At 30.6% G+C, this 24019-nt stretch overlaps 3 protein-coding genes across 7 annotated transcripts; 2 read left to right on the top strand and 1 right to left on the bottom strand.

Moving 5' to 3' along the window:
• Positions 1-367: 367 nt before the first annotated feature.
• Positions 368-2385, bottom strand: LOC115718600 (dnaJ protein homolog 1). Its single transcript, XM_030647411.2, has 5 exons — positions 2070-2385; positions 1686-1987; positions 1334-1610; positions 1041-1239; positions 368-796 (listed from the first exon to the last, which is right to left on the bottom strand). Exons 1-5 carry the CDS (start codon positions 2223-2225, stop codon positions 474-476), a joined length of 1257 nt encoding a protein of 418 aa, XP_030503271.2. The 5' UTR covers positions 2226-2385; the 3' UTR covers positions 368-473.
• Positions 2386-5937: 3552 nt separating this feature from the next.
• Positions 5938-12293, top strand: LOC115718481 (pentatricopeptide repeat-containing protein At1g53600, mitochondrial). 5 transcript variants are annotated; one of them, XM_061110023.1, is made up of 4 exons: positions 5938-8584; positions 9378-9443; positions 9935-10022; positions 10113-10429. In XM_061110023.1, exon 1 carries the CDS (start codon positions 6104-6106, stop codon positions 8300-8302), a length of 2199 nt encoding a protein of 732 aa, XP_060966006.1. In that variant the 5' UTR covers positions 5938-6103; the 3' UTR covers positions 8303-8584; positions 9378-9443; positions 9935-10022; positions 10113-10429. The 5 variants fall into 5 exon arrangements, with proteins under 5 accessions (XP_060966006.1, XP_060966005.1, XP_060966002.1 ...); XM_061110022.1 differs by having other exon boundaries at positions 9271-9443; XM_061110019.1 differs by lacking the exon at positions 10113-10429 and adding an exon at positions 10499-12293 and having other exon boundaries at positions 5938-9443.
• Positions 12294-19958: 7665 nt separating this feature from the next.
• LOC115718583 (E3 ubiquitin-protein ligase PUB23) lies at positions 19959-21532 on the top strand. Its single transcript, XM_030647393.2, has one exon. The coding sequence runs from the start codon at positions 20088-20090 to the stop codon at positions 21321-21323; it is 1236 nt and encodes a 411-aa protein (XP_030503253.2). The 5' UTR covers positions 19959-20087; the 3' UTR covers positions 21324-21532.
• Positions 21533-24019: the final 2487 nt, after the last annotated feature.

Raw genomic sequence — 24019 nt, 5'->3', positions numbered from 1 at the left:
TTATTCGTAAACTTTCCCAACATATTTATAATTACAAGGAGAGTGAGAATTAGAGTACAGTGAAAACCGTCAATTACATTCAATTACAATTACTTAGTCAAATAAAAAATTCAAATAATATAATCACTTCCAATTACAAGGTTACTTGACACTATAATTAAATACTGTTTTTGTTTTTAAAAGTAAAATATATATATATATTTATCAACAAAAGTAAAAAACCTTATTTTCAAATATCAGAAAAATAAAAAAAAGACATTATTTTCACAAAATAATTTTTAAAAATAGAACTATAAAAAAATAATTTTTTTAAGGAAAATTCAAATTCAAATTCTATTTTTTTTTCTTTAATGTACATAATTACATATTTCAACAAAAAAAAAAAAAAACCATTCCTTATCTCATTGCTGTATACAGCACTGTACACTGCATTCATTTTTTTTATTTTTTTATTTTTTTTTTGTAAAATATACTCATTGTTGGGCACACTGCACTCCCTGGCCGCCAAATCGGCCATTATCTTCTTCGTATGCTTCACTCTGAAAATTCTGCTTTTGCCGCATCTCCTCCTCAATGTTGACATCATGCAGTGTTGTCTCCTCACACTCCTCTATCGTCATATCCGAAACTTGTTGAGACAACAATGGCTTTGGAGGCAGAATAGTTTCCAATGCCTTAACCTGTTCAGGGCTCATGGAATTTGGAAACTCCACATTAAAATGAATGTACAGATTTCCCTTCATGAATGGCTTCCCATACATTGGCATTCCCTCCTCACTGATTACCTTGTACGAATCTGCCATACACACAATTTCTGTTAAAAGCATTGCTATACATACCGACACGAATTTTATGAGTTAGGATGGGAAAAACTAAACGCGGGTCAAAGAGATTGACACGACTTGACACGAAAAACAGGTGAAATACGATAAGACTAGCTTAACACTAGTCAAAAGATCGACACGCCTAACACCAAATATAAAAAGGAATCATCCAATTATCTCTATATAAATTTATAAATATGTATTGATATTACTTACCATGCTTGACAACTTCACCGGGGTTGGATTTGATGAGCAAACGACGACCATCCAAATGAGTCAATACAAACTGAAAGCCACACAATGCTTCAGCAAGAATCAAAGTATGATCATAGAAAAGGTCAACCCCATTCCTCTTAAACTTAGGGTGTTCCTTTTGTTCTATGACAAAAACGACATCTCCTGGTTCAGTGTCAGGCTGAAAAAACGACAACCAAACAAACCATTAATAGAATTCATCAAAACCCAACTCAGTAAAAACTAATAAAGAAAGAAGAAACAAATATACATACAGCTTCATCAGATTCACCAGAGAATGTAATCTTCTGTCCATTCTGCATGCCTATATCAACAATGACTTCTTTAATCTTCTTTTCTTGAACAACTTTTTCCCCTTTGCAAGTGGAACAACGGTCATCCTCAGAAATTATTTCACCATTCCCTTTACAATCTTTACATACACTCTGAGACTGTTGTACCACGTTGGGCCCCAACAGCTTTGTCATCACCTTCATTCCTCTCCCTTGGCACCCACTACAGATGATTGAATTTCCCGATTTGGAACCCTTCCTAAAATACAAACACATTGTTAATTCAAGAAGTTAAACCGAAGAATTGTTTAGAAAAATTAATAGACAAACATACCCATTACAGTTGGAGCATATTACATTTCTTGAAATGGAGATTTTCTTGGAAGTACCCAAGTAAAGATTCTCCAAAGAAACTCTCAGAGGCTTAACAATATCTCCACTTCGTTTCTTTCCACTTCTTTTGTTGAATCCATTACCATTAAAGAAACTGTTGAAGAGATCAAAAGGGTCAGCATCGTTCATGAAGTCATCATCATAACCCATTCCGTTCTTGAGCCCATCCTCACCATACTCGTCATACAATGCACGCTTCTCAGGGTTACTCAAAACCTCATATGCCTGACCCACCTCCTTAAACTATTAATTCCCAAGTACAATATCAGTAATGATATTCAAACAAAATGAAATATAATTAGTTTTTTAATAATAAAGAAAGAACCTTTTCAGGATCACCACCCTTGTCGGGGTGGTTTTTCATGGCAGCTTTTTTGTATGCCTTCTTCAAATCATCAGGGGAAGCGTTGTTTGAAACTCCAAGAACGTCATAGAGACGAGTGTTGTTGTGGTTACTCTTCTTTGAAGCATTTCTGAACATTTTCGGTGAATTAGAGAAAAGGAAGAAAGAGTAGTCTTTCTTTGACTTGAGCAGTTATACTATAATTGGTTATTTTGTTTTGGTTGTCCTTAGAAAAGAGCACGATGGGCTTTATATATGGGGCATTTTCTCATTTATTATAAAGATCAATTGTGGTTAACTTAAGAGGGTCGTTAAGAATGATCTGGAATAATCCAGTGACTTCCCCCAACTGTGATGTTTGTTTTGATTTAAAAGACAAATTTGATTTTTTATACTTACATATACTTAATATTTTTTTTTTAAAACACATAACATTTAATATTTGTGGGATATGACATATTTTAGAATATCCCTAAAATACCCCCATTTACATTACCGCTTCCCCACTCTCTTCTTCTCTCTTTGTTATAAAAAAAAAAAAAAATTAAAGTGGGCATCGGGCCCTACATCGGGCCAGTCATCTGACCATCGGGCCCTACATCGGGCCCATCGGGCCAGTCCTATAAAATGAAAAAAAATTAAAAAAAAATAAAGTGGGCATCTGACCATCGGGCCGACCATCGGGCCCTACATCGGGCCCATCGGACCAGTCTTATAAATAGAAAAAAAATTTAAAAAAATCCAAAATGGGCATCTGACCATCGGGCCGACCATCGGGCCCTACATCGGGCCCATCGGGCCAATCCTATAAATAAAAAAAAATTTAAAAAATCCAAAATGGGCATCAGACCATCGGGCCCTACATCGGGCCATGCATCGGACCATCGGGCCATGCATCGGGCCTTCATCTTCAAGCTCATATCAAACCAGAAAATCGGATTTTCTTGCCCAGAAAGATCACAGACCCTAGATCTACTCCATCTAACCCTAGATCTAATCAAGAATGCACATATCCAACCTAAATCTATCAACTAACAACATTTTCACCATAATCAATAAGAAAAAAAAATTAAAAAACCGAAAGGGGAAAGGCTCGTCGCGTGCTCAGTGGATGGGTTCCCTCCGTGGGGTGGTGGGTTCGGTGGGTTCTTCGTTCGAGTGGGGAATCGTGGTGGTGCAATTTCAAACGCTAGAGAGAGAGAGAGAGAGAGAGAGAGAGAGAGAGAGAGAGAGAGAGAGAGAGAGAGAGAGAGAGAGAGAGAGAGTCAGTTTAGAAATGAGGGGGGTAAAATTAGGTTTAAGTAAAAGTTATCCCATTTTACAAATTATGTATAGTTTTAGATTAGGATACCAATTTTAATCCCTAATATGCATATAATTTCAAATTTCCCATTTAAAAATACAAAGATTTAGTTCATCAAATAAAATACAAAGATTTAGTTCTAGAAGTTTTCCTTGCTTTCTCGTATAATATGTATATTTACAGAATGATAATTCTTATACACAAATACGTCACTCTGTCTATTTTATGGACTGACGATTAACTCTACAAACCAACACGAGTGTTTCTAACATGTTTTGTCCTCACTCGCACACTTAAAAAGAAAACTTCCCAAATGTCACTCATCCTAAAATTACTCCAGGTCAAGCACACTTAACTGTGGAGTTCTTTCGTGATGGGCTATCGAAAAACAAGATGCACCTTGTTATTGTGACAGTCAAAGCCCGTGATCCAAAAGGGAAAGACCGGTAGCTGTACAATCGCACAACGTTTGGGGAAGGTCATATGTGATGATTCTGAGAATGTGGGTATGAGACTACATAGTTGAAGAGGGCTTAAATGGATTGATTAATACTACCTATATAAAAAAAAAAGATACATCTTTATTTTCAGTAGCCCATCACGGTCAAGCATGCTTGATCTGGGTTAATTTCTGGGGTAATTTCTCAGGTTGTGTGCGAGTGAGGACAAAACACGCTGGAAATACTCGTGTTGATTTGTAGGGTTAGTCGTCATTCCATGAAGCAACCAGAGTGAGGTACTCGTGTATAAGAGTCATCATTCCGTGAGTGTAAGGCCCAATAAAGGCTTGAAGCGGGGACGTTACATTTCAGTTCCAGGAAGACGACTCATGTGGTGGGAGATGGTATCCCTCACTCGAGACATCACTACGACAACTTGGAAAGAATTTTGGGATTTATTTAATGCCAAGTATTATAATGAGGTTGTTCGCAATACTAAAAGAAAAAAGTTCACTGAACTAATTTACTAACAAGTATGTTGATTAACATCCTAAATATGAATATCTCTAAAACAATGAAATTAAACACATAAAGGTTTAAGAAAACCTTACATTGGTTGCAGCGGAATATAATGACTCCTCCCGTTCAAGATCTCTAGCCCTTGATTCCTTTCTGTAGCAGAGCATTATCAAGATTTGAACTTGGATCTCTTTCTCTCATTCGGGTTTGGTTACTATTGATCAAGGTTTTCGACAACCAAGTAAATGAGATAATGATGAGAGCTTTGGAATAATTAATGCAGGTGGTTTTTTACGTGGTTCGGGCATTAATGAGCCGTAGTCCACGCGTCTTTTTTATTAATGAGAGTTCTTGTACAGAGAATATTCTTGGTGAGTTCTCTCTCTCTCTCTCTCTCTCTCTCTCTCTCTTATTTTTTTTCGATCGACCCCCTTTCCCATTTTGTTCAGGGGTATTTATAGAATTTTGTAAGGATAGCTAAAAAGGGATCACTTGTCTTTGAGTGCCAGGAATGTGTGTGCACAAGTTCCCATGAGATGTACACAAGGGTATCCATGACCTATACCGTAGGTATCATAGGGATTAGGTGAGAGTAATCTTTATCCTCCTTTGATTGATGTGATTCTTCATAATGGAGCCATCACTAGACCAATTGATTATCGTGTAATCGCTGTAAATGAGGCTTACGCCATCTGTCATGTCCTTTTATGGGCGTTCCAAGACGTTTCCCTCATGCCGCATTAAATGCGAAGCGATTGTTCGAACAGGTTCTCCTTAGCCCGGAGATGCTTTAGTGTATTTCTAGCTCCCGGAGAGGAGAGACACGCTTTATGTGCCCCTCCGGGGGCTCACTTCCTCGTCTATATATGACTTAGCTAATTTCGTGGGTGAGGTGTCCTTGAGATCCACGTGTCACTCGCAGCCGCGACCACGTATTTTGAGAAAAATTCAAGGCAACAGTTACCAGTGTCTTACTCACTATGATTGACTACTTGACTTGCTATGTGTGGGCATAACACTCTATCAATCAAGGTTTCAAATATGGTGAAGAACAATGAAAGAGATTGAAATCACTATTCTCTCATCTAGGTTGAAGGCAATAGTCAAATTGTCAAAAGTTGACAAGAGGATAAAATGAGAGCAACCTTTTATAGTGTTTCAACTAGGACTTAGGGATGAATTATATGGATTAAAAAAGAATAAAATATTAGGCAAAATTCATTTCTAAGGCCGGCCAAACAAAGAATCAATCTCTAGTTACAATTTTACCACTTTTTTCAACAACTTATTTTTGTTTCAATAATACCATATTTTTTAATTAAATTCTATAAATGTCAAAACTATTTATTTAATAATTATAACTAATTATCAAATAAATTATCATTTATAAAATTTATTAATTAAATAAAATAAACAAATAAAAATAAAAATAAAAATAAATTTTATAGAACATATTTTCGTTTTTTTCTTAAATTGAAAAAAATAGAAATAGTTATAGAATATATTTTTATTTTTCAAAAATAAAAATTTTAAAAACAAAAATTATAATTTTATTGCATTTACTATTCTAAAAATTCCCCATCTCTAATGCAATTACCGTTATTATAAATAAAAAAGAGAGAGCTACAAGAACAGTTGTATTGTAATAGTTTCTGTTAGGGACAGGTAATACCGTTTCGATTTTGTCGGAGACTCCAGAAAAAATGAGTATTGTTGCTCCATTAACCTCTGCATGAGTGTTCTATTGTTGGACAATGAGATTTCATGTTTCAACATTTGGATATCAGTTACGAATTTTGAACATTACGCCATTGAAACCCACAACTAGAGTTTTCTATCAACCCATAAAGTATAGAAATTTTCATTCCCCCGTTTCATCTGGGACTCCACCGAAAGCCCATTTGGACTCTGAAAAAAGCCACAGAACCAGTAAATCTCTTGTTTCATTCAACGCCCGGATCACGAAACATGGAAGAAATGGTGATATTAGAGAAGCTGAGTCAGTTTTCTTTGGTATGCCGAACAAAAATATCATATCTTGGACAGCCATGCTTTCTGCTTATGCGCAAAATGGAGACATTGACAATGCACGGAAGATGTTTGATAAAATGCCTGAACGAAGTATTGCTTCGTATAATGCGATGATAACAGCTTATATTAGGAAGAATTGTATGATAAATGAAGCTTTTGAGTTGTTTTCTGGGATGTTTGAGCGGAATGCAATCTCTTATGCTGCTATGGTTACGGGTTTTGTGCAAGCGAGGATGTTTGACAAGGCGAAGAAGTTGTACTTTGAGATGCCAACTGAATTGCGAGATCCGGTTTGTTCCAATGCGTTGATCAGTGGCTATTTGAAGCTGGGAAGGTTAGAAGAGGCACTATGTATTTTTGATGGAATGTTGGTTAAGGATGTGGTTTCGTGGAGCTCCATGGTTGATGGGTATTGCAAAGCAGGAAGGGTTGATGATGCTAGATATTTATTTGATAAGATGCCTGATAGAAATGTGGTTACCTGGACAACGATCATTGATGGGTATATGAAGAGTGAGAATTTTGAAGAAGGGTTTAAAATGTTTCTAAATATGAAAAGAGAAAGTAGAGTGGAAGTTAATCCCATTACTTTGACTGTAATGTTTGAGGCCTGTGGCAGTTTGTCAAAATATGAAGAAGGTATTCAGATGCATGGGTTAGTTTCACGAATGGGATTAGAGTTTGAAGTCTTCTTAGGAAATTCTATCATTACCATGTATTGCAGATTTGGCTGTATAGATGCAGCTAGTAAGATGTTCCATATGATGACCAAGAGAGATGTAGTATCATGGAATTCCTTGATTGGTGGTTATGTTCAATGTTCTGAAATGGAAAAAGCTTTTGAAGTTTTTGAGAGGATGCCTAAGAAGGATGTAGTTTCTTGGACGACTATGATTTCAGGATTTTTTAGTGAAGGGCTGACTGAGAAAGCCGTCCAATTGTTTGGAATGATGCCCATAAAAGATACTGTTTCTTGGACTGCTATAATTTCTGGCTTTGTTAATAATGAGGGATATGAAGAAGCTTTTCGTTGGTTTACTGAGATGCTAGGCAATGCTATCAAGCTTACTCCAATTACTTTGAGCTGCATGCTCAGTGCATCAGCTGGTTTAGCAACTCTGAACCAAGGATTACAAATCCATGCTGTAGTAATAAAGATGAATATGGATTTCGATTTGCGGATCCAAAATTCTCTAGTCTCAATGTATATGAAATGTGGAAGCTTTCCTGATGCTTGGCAGGTTTTCATGAATATTGATTCACCAAATACCGTTTCTTTTAACTCGATGATTAGTGGACTTGCACAAAATGGTCTTGCCAAAGAAGCACTAAATTTATTTAGCAAAATGCAGAATAAAGGATGCAAGCCAAACCAAGTTACCTTTCTTGGTGTTCTTTCAGCTTGCGTCCATGTGGGATTAGTAGAAGATGGGTGGAAATACTTTAAATTGATGAAATCTTTATACAATATTGAAGCAGTGGCTGACCATTATGCTTGCATGGTCGATCTCCTTGGTCGAGCAGGGTTACTAGATGAAGCTATGGAGTTGATCCACTCAATGCCCTTTGAGCCTCATCCTGGAGTTTGGGGTGCCCTTCTTGGAGCAAGCATGACACATTTACGTCTTGATCTTGCAGAAGTGGCAGCTCAACAACTTATTGAATTGGAACCTGATAATGCAACTCCTTATGTGGTCATGTCTAACTTGTGTTTTGTTTCTGGGAAAAAAGATGGTGAGCAGCTAAGGATGAGCAAGAGATTAAAGAGGATAAGGAAGAGTCCAGGTTGTAGCTGGATCATGGTGAAGGATAAGGTTCATTTGTTTCTTGCAGGAGATCAATCTCATATGGAGATAGAACATATTAAAGCTGTACTCTCAATGATAATGATAGACATGAGACAGCTGCACTTTCATGGTTAAGGACAACTCATTCTTCAGCTTGAACTTTTTTCTTGGTAAAATATTTACATGTTTTCAAGTATACATTTTCATTATGCTTGATGAGAAATTAATGTGAAGCTATTAGGGCTTTCTCTAGCAAGAAAATGAAGTTTGTCATTTGTTTATGAGAAGTCTTTGTCTTGAGGAGAAATTAAACCAAGGGCACTTACTGAAGAGCATGCAAGGGACAACTTTGAAAATCTTCTCTTCAGTGTGTGCTGGTTCTGAGTACAAACATGCACATATTCTCAGAACATAACAGTAAGTTCAGTTTATTTGAAACATTCTCTTATATACCTTTGGTAGAAAATAAAAAAACTGTTATGGAGTTGCCTCACTGTTTTGTGTTTGATATCAAATGCGGATGCTTTTTAAAAGGCTATTTTGATGATCAAGTCATTTCTGAATTAAATTAGTTTTGACATATCTCATGCCACAAATATCAAGATAGAGTATGCATAATGGGGCTAAGCTTCTATTTGGCTGAATATGTGTTTGTAATTAGCAGGAAAAATGTACAGCATCATAGAGGTGAAGATGTTTTGTTAGTATATAATGGAGAGATGGGATTTGGAGAAGTCTAAGATGCAATATAGAAGAGTGTAATAATTCTCAGAGCAATTGTGGGAGTTAATAGTCCAGTAACTAGGCTGCAACTTGAGTCATTGAAGCTATTTTGTTTTCTTTCTTTTATTTGTTCTTTATCGACTATTCTGTTACCTATGATTTGAACGCTGAGAGTTTTCAACAACTGCATTTGCACTATCTAACAACAAGTCTTTGTATATTAAAAGTGGCTATCTAATGAAAAAAATTGGTTTAGCGGTGTTTTTTCTCCTTTCGTTAAACTTTACAGTTCTGTTAAATATATATACACCTACAAATCTAATTATTTTATTGCAATTTAAGAGATTCTAGTCTCAAATCTCAAAACTATTCTTCTCTAGGGTTTTTGTTCTTGCAAATGATGCTTTATGGATCAAACTTCTGCATGTCAACATGTCTCTGGAAGCCCTTCCAATAGTACTAAATTACTTATTAAAACTTTTTGAAGAGTTTGCCAAGAATACAGGAAACAACATCGGCCTCTCATGAAGTATTTGACTCAAAATCGAAATGGGTATGTTAAATTTCTATTATTTGCCTTTTGATCTAACCTTCAAACATTAATGGCTTTCTCAAGGTAAATTGATCCTCAATTTTGCATCTATAGATCTTTTTCACTTTTAATTTCCATTTTTGTTTCCTAATATTGGTTCTATTGGTGTTGATCTATTGGTTAGGGCCCTTTCAGAGAGCAAGACCATCCTTTTAGATTTTTGAAAGAAACATTAGCTTTCTCTCTGAAAGGGCCCTAACCAATAGATCAACACCAATAGAACCAATATTAGGAAACAAAAATGGAAATTAAAAGTGAAAAAGATCTATAGATATAAGAGTAACTCGTTGTTTAGGATATAAGAGTATGTAACAATTTCTTGGTTATCTTTATCAAATTACATTAATGCGATACGTGTATTTATACTATGATACATAGTTTCACATTGGTATTTAAAAACTTTACATCTCTCATTTATCTTGTGGACACTAACCAATATATCTTTCTTTCAGAGTTTCCATTAGGTGTGGATACTTAATACTTATCTAGAGCTATGGGGAAATTGATTCAAGATATGAGAGAAGGAAGTGTAAAGATAAGGTAAACTTTTCTAGAATTTATGCATTAATTGAACATTTTAAAATGGAAAATGTATGCATTTGATCTGTTGATGCTTAGTACTCGTGGCAGGTCTTTTACAGGCTTTAAAAAACTGATACAACATTTTGAATGGTAGAGGTATATCCTAAACAACGAGTTAGTGGAATTGAGGCTGATATGATGTCAAATGTGCTAAATGCTCTCATATTTCTTGAGATTATTATATTACTATTTGGTTATTGGATTTTCTTTTTGTATATACTCTTATTACCATTGCTAAGTAGGTCCTGTTAAATTTTTTTCTTCTCATTTTCATATAGAACTTTTTCAGAGTAGTCCCAAGTAATGAAGTCAGAATATTTTGATACTCTTAGGTGGTTTTGAGATAAAGGTTTGTTGGATGAAAAAAGTATTTATATATATCTATGTGTGAACTGTATTTTGGCTGACAGAATTAAGTATTTCATTCTCTGCAGTGGCGTGGCTTGTTTTTTTATAATGATGGGAAATATAGTGGAGAAGACTATACCAAATATGCAAGTGAAAGAGTGTTAAGCAAAGCTATGGTAATTTTGCCTCTGGATCAAATGAACAAGATGAAGACTTAAAAAATCGGTACACATTTCATCAATAAAATGAACAAGAATTTAATGTGACGTAATTTGAAGACTATTACTGAATGATGATATGCTAATATTGATACTACATTTAGTTGTTAAAAGTAAATTAGTTTTGCTTGATCATAAAATAAAATGCTCATAAATTTACGGATGAAACCTAGCTTTTGCTTTTCCATGTGTTGTGTTTTGATGAAGCCTTAAATTATTTATGGAATCTGTTTGTGTCTTTACTTACACATTGTATTTTGTGCTGAGGGGATTGAGCTTATACTGTGGTGCATTACCAATATGTTTCTAATTTTTACATGATAATGAGTGAAAATGGTGTTTTCTGAATTCCTCTATATTTTTATGAGACTACAATACTCACTGCTCTACCTTTGTCATCCAAATAAATGTTCATAAATCTGATATTAGCATTTGTTACTGATTCTCACGCTGTTTATTCTAGAGTTTGTTTGCCTATGCATTTTGTTAGTATTGTATAAGTTGTGGTTTACAGCTTTAGTGGTCTTATAGTTTTGATAATTTTCTAGGAAATCAACTTTTAAAGTGAAGGATCAGTTTTAAAGTTTATAAACCAGATATAATTGATTCTAAAGGTTTAAGCATATAAAGAAGCTCAGTACTATTGTTTGTACTATGAACGAACCACTCGTATAGATTTTGAGTCATTATTCTCTTATACACTTTTTTGTAAGTTTTTTTTCTTTTGTCCCTTTTCTTTTGATATGTTCAATTTAGATTAGCTTTTCCTTTTTTGAGTTTATGTTTTGTTTTGTTGTTTCAGTGACTATTATATAGGATTTCCTTTTCATTTATATCTATATTGTGTTTCACTTGATACTATCTCAAGCTTGATCTTTAGGTTTGTATGCCATATAATTCTTTTTCATTCATTTTTTCCCCTTTAATTCAAAAGATGGTTGAAATGATATTTGAGTGATTCTATGTTTGATAAAATGACTCAAAAGTATGATTTCCTCACATTTAGCATTGGTTGAATTGAGCTATTGAGCTATTATTTGAGTTTGTGCAATTATTTGTTTTTGAAGCTTTAAGTTTATATTGGTTTTGATTTCCCATTTTTATGTTGAGTAGATACTCATGAGAAAATTACATTTTATACCCATTTTATTTTATTTGTTTTAATTTTTACCTTTATTTCCATATTCTTTAAGATATATTCACTTTTAATAGATGTGCCTATTATACCCTTTACATAAATGTAAATTATGTATTACACTTAAGTAGAAGGTAAGTATATATTAGACAATTCACTCATAAAAGTTGGTAGATTTTAATTAAATAAAATATGAAGGTATTTTTAATTAATTGATACAAAAAAAGTATTCCTCAACTTATTCCCATACTCATTCTCACCAATGTTTTTGGTAATGCTATGTTAAGTTATACAAAGTTCATATTAACTTTCATTTCCCATATATGTTTTTGATTGCTCTGCTGCTCAAAATATTGTGAATAGTTTCATTAAGCTAAAGTATTAACTCAGGTATATAATGATTTAAATTTAATATATGTATTGATAAGTTTGAGGTTATTATGGGAAATGATTTCAGTAATTTAGATATAAGTTGTTAAACGAATGAAAAAGTGTTTAAAAATGTAAAGGAATGATTTGTTTAATTAATTTACAAAAATATGGGAAATGAAAGATAAGTTTTGATATATATGGCATAAAAACTTAATTATACTAAATATGGCATTTTTTAAAAAAAACTTAAAAATATGGGAAAAGTTCATTTTATTTAAAAAAGAATGCCATAAAAATATTTAAAATTGTGTTTCTTTTTTTTTTCTTTTTTATCTTTTAAAAAATGAAACACTAAAAAAAATTCTCAGTTGAAGTTATTTTTTTTTACTGAAACTGAAGCTATTTTTTTGTTTTTGTTTTTGTTTTTTTTTTTAACAGAAATTGATGCAATACCAAAATAATTTTATCAAGGTAATAAATTAATAAACTAATTAATTCTATATATTAAAATGAACTAATTATTTCAATAAAAGTAGTAGAAAAATAATCAATTCATCAACACCATAATGAACAAAAAAAAAACACAGTATAAAAAATTATAATCTAAAAATGATATAAACTTTAAAAACCAGTTTCATCAACATTAAAAAAAATTAGCAATTTCATTAAAAGAAGAAGAAAAAAATAGTTTCATCAATAAAATAATGAAAAAAAAAATTATAATCTAAAAACGATACTAACTTTAAAAACCAGTTTCATCAATATTAAAAGAAACTAATTATTTTATTAAAAGAAGCACAAAAAAAACCAGTTTCATCAACAATGCAATGAAAAATACACAATGCTTAATAACTAAACTTTTAAAAACGATACTAAATTTAAAAACCAGTTTCGAGCATATAAATTTTATATTAAAGAGACAAAAATACAATAAAAATCATAAGAGAATAACAAAAAATAGTGGGAGGGAGAAACCAGTTATTAATAAAGCAACCAAAATAAAAATTAACTGATAAAACCAGTTTCTTGGAATTACCAAATAAAAAAATGAAACTTAAAAATCAATTATGAACAATAATAATAAAAAAAAAATCATTACGAAAATAATAAAATAATAAATGTATCAGAAACTGGTTATTTAAAATAAAGCGGACATTTTTGTTCAAATATCAGACAATAATAAAATTAGTTTTATACAAACTAAAAAATATACAATAACATCATAAAAATAGAGCAACTCCTTTACAGAACACTTAAAACCTGTGAAACCAGTTTTGACGCTGAAAAATCATAACAAAATATAAATGTTAAATAATAAAGCTAGTTGAAACCAGTTTCATCAAACAACCAAATAAAAAAACACACACACAAAAATACAAAAAAAAAATACTAATCAAATAAAATCAAAACAACACACAATACATATCAATAATTTTAAAACTAAATATAAGTGTAAGTTCTTAACCTAGAAACAAAATAATAACAAAGTAACTTAAAATTAAAAATATGCAATAACATAATAAAATAGAGCAACCCCATTGCAGAACTCTCAAAACATGTGAAACCAGTTTCAAACCTGTAAACCCGATGAAACTAGTTTCGACTCTATGAAAAATCATAGAATACCTTTTAAATCTAAACAATTTTTAAACATAAGAGGCTAGACCTGGTTCATTTTCTAAACAAATAAGTCACTAAAGATACAGACATATTCTACTATATGCTACAGGCATAAGTAAATATATATATGTCTTAAAAATAAACAGTTGTTTTACAGTTCATGGTACTCATGATATATTTTATTAGTTTGACTAGCTCAATCAATAAGTTAATAAGATAAAATATATATTTTAAAATGGGAAAGATATTATGCACTCAAAAATTTTTGGAGTAAGAATTGAAATTCTCTTAAGATTTTTCTAACTTTGTTCTAAAACTATCATTATAAGAAGATAATGTAGATTAATATGAGTTAACACAATGAAACTTTATCCTGTCACCCACTTTACATTGGTCTAGAACTCTATAAAAGTCACTGCCACTAGATACATTTTGCCCGTTCACAGATGGAATGTGATATCACCTAATAAGAGTCTTCCATAATACACACTTCATCAGCTCCACTGAATCGATGGAATGGTTTTAGTCCCTGCAGAACACACTTCATTAGCTCCATTGAATGATGTAACTTTTGATTACAAGAATCTCTAAAAGAAAATCCAATTCAAAAAAGAAAAAAAAAAAGATTTACTGCTTAGTCCCTATGAAATCAGTTTTGACTCTATAAAAAATCATAACAAAACCTGTGAAATCATAAAATAAATTTGTAAACTCATACAATATGACAAACTTAAAATAAATAAAATATGACAAAATATATATTTTTTTTCCTCATATAAAAAATAAATAAAATATGATAAATTTAAAATAAATATATATATTATAAAAAAAAACACTAAGACATACCATAAAATTTTTTTAAGAAGTAACTTATAAACTTAAACAATTGAAACAAGTAACCAGATATATCAAACAATCAATTATAATAATAACAAAAACCAATAAATCTATAAAATCAGTTTCAACCCTATAAAAATCATAACAAAACATAAATAATAAATAGTAAAAATAGTTGAAACCAAATTCATTAGTGAAACAAATAAGAAAAAAAGCACACACACAACAAAATACTCACAGATATATAATAAAAACAATATACAATGTACAACAAAAATATAAAAGTGTGATACTTAAAGTGAAACTAATTTTTATCTGTATAAAAACCAGTTTCAATTTTTGTCTATATAAATGAAAACAAAATATACAGATAAAAAAATAACTTCACTTAAGTATAAAATAAATATAAAAAACCAGTTTCATTAAGCACTAGATCGGAGTCAAAGAGTTTTAACTCCTACACACCCTAAATACCTAAATGGAAAACGAACGAACGGCGAGGGAAGCTTCAAAAATCTTAGGGCTCGGGATTTCAAACTTATTAGCGACCGCCGTTCGGAGGAAGCCCGTCGGGCTTGGCTTGGTCATCGTGATGATTATATATATAGATATATATATATTATATATTAAAAGAGAGAGAAAGAAACTTTGGGAAAGCGAGGGGTTGGGTTTCAGAGATAATTTTCTTTATTTTATGTATGCAACCTGATCTTCAAAACCACCATAATCTGTTCACAAATACAAAATAAATAAAATTAATTTTAATTTTTTTTAATGTGAGTAAAAAAGTCATGGGAACTCAGTGAAAGGAATATAAGAGTTCCAATCCAAATACACAGGAAATTTCATTATTGACTCTAATACTGGTGTGGCTCAAGTGATGTTTTATTACCTGTTTTGGCTTTTGAACTTCGGGAGGCTTCTTCTCCTCGGCGGGTTTTTTTTCCGCCGCCGGTTTAGCTTCTTCCGATTTCTTATCACCTCCAACATCTTTCTTCGGCAAAGGAGAGACAAGCTCGACTTTCTTGTTGATTTTTTGCTCCACCATCGCTGACCAAAAATGGCTCATCGGAGCCTGGACAGGGGTGCCGCACAAATCAAGAGCGAGAGGGAGGTAGGGTACGGGAAAGAAAGAAAGAGATGGTAAATCTAAATATTAAATATGGAGTTTGAAAAATAAGTTTACATATGTATGGTATAGTAAATACCATAAAAAAGTCAAAAAATTAAAATATGCCATACAAAGTGGTCAAACCTAAATTTACCATATTTTTGTAATAAAATTTTAAAAAACCATATTTTGTGTAATTTTCACTTAATAATGTAATAAAAAAAAAAGGGTCTCAAAGTGAGAGCAAATGTAGGTGATATTTTCTCACTTTCATTCTACCTAAATTACTTCTACGTTAAATGGGTATTTATTAAAAATAAAAAATAATAAAACAAAAAGAAAAAAAAAAAGTCTCCATAAAAAGGGAAAGAAGCAGAATTTTTTTATTTTGGAGAGTAGTTTTGATTGAAGGTAAGAAAAAAAACAGTAGAGAATAAGAGGGAGAAAGATTTGTGCAGAAGATTCTATAAAGATAAATAGGTAAAAATTTCTATTTTTTTGCTCTTCACTCTAATTTTTTTTTTTTTTCTCTACTGAATTTTCTCTCGGTTAACTTTGATTTAAATTTCATTAGCCATAAAAGGTCTTTAAAAGTGAGATATAGTCAAGAGATATGGAGGAAAATTTCACTTTTACATATTGCTAAAAATAATCTAATATTTTTTTAAGGTCCACTTTGATCTAGTCTTTTTGAGTCACAAAAGATATTTAAAAATGAGATATAATCCAGAAAGATATATAAAATCTTTAAAAAAAAAAAATCAATACTGTTGTGCTGCTAAAATTATTGCAAAGTGTGGATTTGATTTTTTTTAACGAATGAAAGGTAATTAGTCGATAAATGTTCGAAAGTTGTAAAAGCATTAAGATATCCCCACTCGCCGATATAATAGTCTTCTGTAAAAATAATTGATATGGTGTAAAAATTTCTTGTAAATGGTGAAAAAATTTTCGGGGTAGTGGGAACTATTTTTTTTAACTTTGTTATTGAGTGTTAGTAGCTTTTAGTATCTTCTAGACATGTGATAAGCTATTACATTAAATTATATTATGCTTGATATTAAATTGGACCAATAACAATAAAAGTATGCTCAGAACCACTTGTGTTAATGTGAGGCTATGGCCCCACTAATAAAAATATTACCTTTTAAAAAATTAAATTCAATTTTTTTTTAATTTGATAATTATAGACTAAAATAATGAAAAAGTCCCACAAAATTAAATAAATCTAGAGTGATTATAATATATGTATAAATATTTTTTGATAATAAATAAGTGATCACAAAGTAAAAATTCTAAGGCCTTTACTAACTATATTAGGTACTATTGGTACTTATTAATATTTTTTATTTTATCTTGGGATAGTATTTCTTCTAATGCTGAAAGAGCCATACATCCACATATAACAATAAATATGTATATGTATTAGTTGAATTTAGTTTAATTAATGAAAAATGATGAAGCGGAGGCGAGAAATGCGTGAGGGCAGCAGAGTCCACATGAGCTGCTCTGAGAGGCTGTCGGCGACAGCCCATGCAACACAACGACCAACACACACAAACTATTATTAATTTTCAATGCAACAATATTATTATATATTAACAAATATTCAAAACACATTAATATACTAAATTTCTATTTTTTCATCATTGGTGGCCGTGCTCATTATTCTTGTTAAATTTGGATTTTATGTATATACAAAAGTAGACGTTGGCATGTTATATTTTCATATTACTTAATTTGTTTATATCTTTTTATTATATAATAAATAAAAAGGTACATTTTTTCTAATATACATTGCATGTGATGCATCGTAGAGTTTACTATTAGAAAAGAAAAGAACTTAGACCATCTCAAGGTGTATAATTTGACCTAAATTTAGCTTGAAAAATGAGTCATTATTATGTTCTAAATTTTACAATAAGATTCTAATATATTAGAACATTGCTATGAGGTACTCATAGTGTCTAACACTACGATAAAGTGTTGTTTTATAATAATTAGTTGATGATTTTATATAATATTTATTAAAGTAAACAAATTACAACACCCGATATTGAGTTGTACCACTAGCGATAGTACAGTTCGCAAGGGTGCTAGGCAAGACACCATGGGTGCACTTGAGCACTTCATCCCATTCAATCTGCACAATTTTGCTCATAGTGCATCGATCTGATCCGCACTAATAAGGTAGTGTTTGGTTGGGAAGAATGGGAATGAGAATGAGAATTAGAATAAGAATGTAATAGAATAAAATTTAAAATGCATAAAAAAATTGATCAAAAAAATATTATTAAATTTTTTTCAAATTTTACATTGGAATGGTCTTTCCTTCTATTTTAAAATAGAATAGTTATTCTACCAAAATAGTGGAAAGGACATCCTATTAGAATGATATTCCAATATTTTAAAATGCAACCAAACAAAAGAATAGAAGAAAATTATTTCATTTCTATTTCCATTCCATTTCATTAATTACCTCCAACCAAACGCCACCTAAGTGCGAATTTCATATTTTAGATCAAATCCAATTCGCACAATAGCTCAAATTTAATCTAATTCAATCTATAAAAGTACGGATTGGATCGATTTTTTTGGATTAGTTACTTTTTAATATTAAATTATTTAATATTTATAAAAAAAAAATATTTTTTTTCACATAACTAGCAACAAAATAAAATAAATTATTATTATTTTATGTTTTTAATAACAAATTAAAATAAATAAAATAACAAATAATAAATTTAAAGGAAGAAAAAAAATTGTATATATAAGGAAATATTTAATTATATTTGAAATTTTATGTAGAAAAAAATTATATATATGAGTAGAATATACATTTGATCTATTAAATTTTAAAACATAATTGTATTATATGTATTAAACTTTTAAATTACTATTTTCTTTACATTAAAATATTAATTGTATATATATAATTTTTTTTATATAAATATGTGTGGATTATTGGATTGGATCGGTTACTTTGACATATCAATCGACATCCAATCCGCACAAGTACAGATTTTAAATTTTCTAATCCAATCTAATCAGCACACGTGCGGATATCCATACTTTACGAATTGGATTGGATTAAATCGTACGAATTGAATTGAATCGACTAATTTTATGAACACTCCTAATATAATTAGGGTTAAAATTTAGCTTTTTTAATAAAAAAAATGTAAAAAAAAAAAAAAGTCAACAAAAGCATTAAGTTTTAAAGTGTATAAAAATTCTATTAAATATATAAATAAAATGTAAATAATTATTAATTACATTAATAAGTGGTAAAAGAGTAAATACAAAAATAATATTTATGGTGTAAACTTTGGTTCATATTAGAGCATTTTCAATAGAGATGCAAATGAGTGATGCAGATGCAAAATAATATAGCTCATTTTGTTAAAACTTTACTCCAATAGTGTACTAAATTGTGATGTAAATATATCACATAACAAAAAGTTATTCGAATTTAGATCACTACATAACATGATATAAAATTTATATCACAATACATGTTATGCTTTTATATTTATGTCATTTTTAATATTTAATTAACAAACTCATTTACATTAAATGACTTACATTATTATTATTAAATTTTTTATTTATCTTTGCATTATTAGTATTATTTTATAATTTTGTAATAAATTATTAAATGAACATTAAATGACATATTAAATTTTATATTAAGATTTATAATTATGTATTAGAGCACAATAGTAAAAATTAATATAAAAATATTACTTAGTGAAATATAGCTCCGCTTTTATATCTCCTATTAGAGATGATCTTATATTTTATGTTAAATTTAGTATAATTTTTAGGATGTGCTATATTTATTGGACCATTTAATACACTATTATTAGAGTTTATTTTTATAAAAATGAGCTAAATTATGTATTAGCACTCCATCCAACTATGGAACCACGTATGTGGTATTTTAATAATTTTTAGATTATTAAAGGAAGGAAGAAGGAAGCAATACAATGTTTGATATTTAACAAATATAATTAATTAATAGGTTCAATAGAATAAGAATCAAAGTCAACATGGTCCAATGAAATATGAAGATATATATATTTATATTGGAGGCTTTGCAACACCGACGCTGACCCCAATTACATCTCTTTATTACTTTGTTTCATTTAATTTAATATTGAATAATGAAAAGTCCTCGAATTAAGCTTCCCCATCTTCTTCTTCTTCCAAAGCTATTCCCTTATAATTAATTAATTTAATTTCTATCTACCTCTCAATTTCCGTGTGTTGACTTTATCGTTTCCAACAACTTGAACTATGGTTTACCTTATTCCTTCATAATATATATTTCAATCTTCAACATAACTGTTCCTTACAATTCAAAACTAGGAAGACCACTAATGGATGAATTTGAAGTTGAAGTTGAAATTCCATCGGATTTTCTTTGCCCCATTTCATTCCAACTCATGAGAGATCCAGTCACCGTTTCAACAGGGATCACCTACGATCGACAAAACATTGAGCATTGGCTATTCTCATGCAACAACAACACTTGCCCTGTAACCAAACAGCCTCTCATCGATCAAGATCTAATTCTCACTCCCAACCACACTCTCCGCCGTTTGATCCAATCATGGTGCACTTTCAACGCATCATACGGCATAGAACGAATTCCAACCCCAAAATCACCAATCGATAAATCCCAAATCCTTAAACTCCTTAAAGAAGCCAAAAACACCCCAAATTCACAACTCAAATGCCTCCAAAACCTCAAAACCATTGCCTCTCAAAGCGAAAGAAACAAGCAGTGTTTAGAGGCAGCAGGAACGGTACAATTCTTAGCTTTCTTAGTTAAGAATCGAACCGATTCGATGGCGGTAACAGAAGCCGCCGTCGATCTTCTTTTCCTTCTCGTTATCAAAAGCTCTCACACATTATTAAAACATCTTGTAACGAACGATAGTTCTACTGACATTGTTGATTCGTTGGTGAGTGTTTTGAAATGTGGGAACCAACAATCGAGAGCTAATGCAGTAGTTTTACTCAAATCGATTCTTGATTTGGTTGATCCGATTCGAATCATGAGCATTGGATCCCAACTGTTCAAGGAGGTTGTGAGCGTTTTAAGAGATGGGATATCACAACAGGCGTCCAAGGCTAGTTTGAAGCTCCTAATGGAGATCTGTCCATGGGGTAGGAACCGGATCAAGGCGGTAGAAGGCGGGGCGGTTTCGGTTTTGATTGAGATTCTTCTTGATGCCCCGGAAAAGCGTGTTTGTGAGCTGACACTTGTGGTTTTGGATCAGCTCTGCAGCTGTGCTGAGGGCCGGGCCGAGCTGTTGCGACATGGCGCGGGGATGGCGGTGGTTTCGAAGAAGATTCTTCGGGTTTCGCACGTGGCGAGTGATAGAGCAGTGAGAATACTTTCTTCAGTTTGTAGATTCTCAGCTACTTGTAGGGTTCTTCAAGAGATGCTTCAAGTGGGCATTGTGGCAAAGTTGTGCTTGGTTTTACAAGTTGAGAATAGTTTGAAGACTAAGGAGAAAGCTAAAGAGATTCTCAAGTTGCATTCTAGAGTTTGGAAGAGTTCTAAATGTATTCCTTCTCACTTGGTTTCTTCTTATCCATCTTCATAACATTCATTCATTCTTTCTTTCTTTTTTGCTTTTTATTTTTTTTTTTATTCCTATTTTTGTGTACATAAAATTACTAGAAATAGAAAACATGTGAGAGGCGCAAGCAAGCATGAAACGTGTATCGATTGATCTGTTGAATTTTTGTAATTCATATTGATGATGTACTTTTCAAAAAGCATAAATTTGGAAGGATTTTAGTATTTTTGACATATGGAGGTCATAGGTGACAGTTACAAGAAAATGACATATATGTTTACAAAAAGTTTATGAACTATTATGATTTTTGTCCTTATATTTATTCAGATGGTAATATGTGTTAGAGAATTTCACATTTAATAATACGTTGAAATTATATATATGTATGGACTATTTTTTATTGTCAATTGATTTTGAGATGGAATCATGCACCTTATTTTACACTCACCTATTCTACTACCTTAATCATACACTTCCGCATTCTAATAATATCTCTTTTTTAAATAGTGATAGTATGTTGTTCAATGATTCCAAAAAAAAAATGTGTGGTATTGTTGTACCAATCCTACCTATTCATTATAAAGGAGTTACACGTTTTTGGTAGCAAATAGCGATTGTTAGTAGACATTAGTAGTATTTAATACCACTATGAAAAATGTCTTAAAAATAGTTAGTGATATTTCATAAAATTTATTATATTAAATTATGTGAGACTCAAATATCGATATAGGTAGTGTCTAGCACCACTGATATCTTTTAGGCATTTTTTTTATTCCTCATGAATATGAATACTTGTGATGAGTTGAAATTTGTAAATAAATTTAGGAATATTCATTAGTATGTTTTGTACTATTGTAACATGCAATCATATTTTCAAAAAAAAACCTATATATATGTCACACTCATGCATAAATATGACCCTGGACCCTGCTCTGGCTTCTGAACCTGACCCCGACTTGGACTCAAGTCCACCTCCCGAACTCGAACTAAATTCCTTCCTTATACCTAACCCTGAACTCCTTACCTAGGATCCTAGCCTCATAACTCAACACAATTTTATTTTTTATTTTTAAAATAAATAATTAGTATTTTTACCCCTAAATTTTCGGCACTACCTAATTTTACCCCTAAAGATATACGACTTGTTAAAAATTTTCTTTAAAATATAACAGTTACATAATTATGCCCCTTCTATGATGTTCTGTTTATTTGACCGTTAAAATTAGTAGTTTTACCCCCTAAATTTTAACTAATACAAAAAATTTCCCCCTTTTATTAAAAAGAATAATTTAAAAATTGTAATATTTTATTTCTTTAAAGCCATTATAATTCTATTAATTCAAAAAAAAATAATAAAATTATTAAAAAATCGGATAAAAATATTAAGTTTACTTAAAAAATTATTTTCAAACTTTATTTTATTTATCAACACGTATTTAATTAATAATTTAAATAAAAATTATTAAGAATCTAATAAATAATTTAAATAAACTAAGATTTTTTGAAGAAAAAAATCAAACTTATTTATATTTATAAACTCATATCTTAATAAATAAAAAATAATTAAAATTCAATAAAATATAAAATTATTTTGAAAAAATATTATAAATTAAACTGAAAAAATGTTATGGTTACTTAAACAAATCTATATTTTTTGATAAAAATAAAATATACTCAAGTTTTTTACCATAAAATTTAATCTTTACGAATTGAATTTTTAATATATAAATGAATCTTCTAATAAAATATAAATAATTTTTTTATATCGCTTAATTAGTTTTAAAATTTAATTTATTTTTTATTTTTTTTTAATCATTCAAAATGATTTTTTTAAGATCTAAATTAATTTTTTAAGATTTACTAAAAAAAAATATTGACTCTTTCTTTTTTATTTTAAGGGGGTACGATTTGATAGTTGTCAAAGTTTAGAGGGCAACGTTGCCAATTGACAAAGTCACGTCATTATTTAAACGGAATAATAGGACAGAACCTAACAGAAGGACTAAATTTCTGTAAATGTAAAAGTTCAGGGAGATTCTTAACAAATCGTATATTTTAGGGGCCAAAATCAATATTGTCGAAAGTTCAAGGGGCAAAGTAGTTACAAAACACATTTTTATTTTTCTATTTTCAAAAATAAAAATAAAAGTAGTTATTAAACACATTTTAATTTATCATAAACAAAAAATAATAAAAAAAATACTTTCATTTTTGTGATTTAAAAAATTAAAAAAGTAAAGGTGACGTTTGGTAACAATTATATTTTCTAATTTTTTACGCACAAAAATAAAAGTATAATTTTTTTTATATTTTGTTTTAAAAAATAGGTTAATCAGGAATTTTTCCCCATGAACTTTGACATGTACCAAATCATGCCCCTTGAACTTTTAAGGTTGTTAAAAAGGCCCCTAGAACTATTGAGATTGTTGGATTTAAGGACTTTTGTCCAATTTTAGTAAAAAAAAAAAGTCTAACATGGATGAAAGCTCAGGGGGTATGATTTAGTACATTTCAAAGTTAGAGAGGCATGATTTGATATATATCAAAGTCTGTTATTAGGATATTTTTAGCCTATTATTTGTGTTATTTTAAAAGTTAATTTTCTTCTTTGTTATCATTTTTTGGAATAGAATTACGCTTGTTTTCGTTTATTTCAGGTTTCGACACTTGGAATGTATAAATTGGTCAAATCTCACAAAAAGATGATCTATAAAATAGAG

This window comes from Cannabis sativa, chromosome 2 (genome assembly GCF_029168945.1).
Source record: "Cannabis sativa cultivar Pink pepper isolate KNU-18-1 chromosome 2, ASM2916894v1, whole genome shotgun sequence".
NCBI classification, from domain to species: Eukaryota; Viridiplantae; Streptophyta; class Magnoliopsida; order Rosales; family Cannabaceae; genus Cannabis; species Cannabis sativa.
Note: the sequence above shows the minus strand (reverse complement) of the source record. Positions and strands in the feature narration are given on the sequence as shown.

What these genes read in the sequence shown, in the direction of transcription:
- LOC115718600 (XM_030647411.2), bottom strand. Translation starts at nt 2,225, where the DNA reads ATGTTCAGAAATGCTTCAAAGAAGAGTAACCACAACAACACTCGTCTC. An exon ending in AGGGTGGTGATCCTGAAAAG is followed by an intron (nt 1,988 to 2,069) that starts GTTCTTTCTTTA and finishes GGGAATTAATAG; the next exon opens with TTTAAGGAGGTGGGTCAGGC. An exon ending in CGGTGAAGTTGTCAAGCATG is followed by an intron (nt 797 to 1,040) that starts GTAAGTAATATC and finishes TGTGTATGGCAG; the next exon opens with ATTCGTACAAGGTAATCAGT.
- LOC115718481 (XM_061110019.1), top strand. Translation starts at nt 6,104, where the DNA reads ATGAGATTTCATGTTTCAACATTTGGATATCAGTTACGAATTTTGAAC.
- LOC115718583 (XM_030647393.2), top strand. Translation starts at nt 20,088, where the DNA reads ATGGATGAATTTGAAGTTGAAGTTGAAATTCCATCGGATTTTCTTTGC.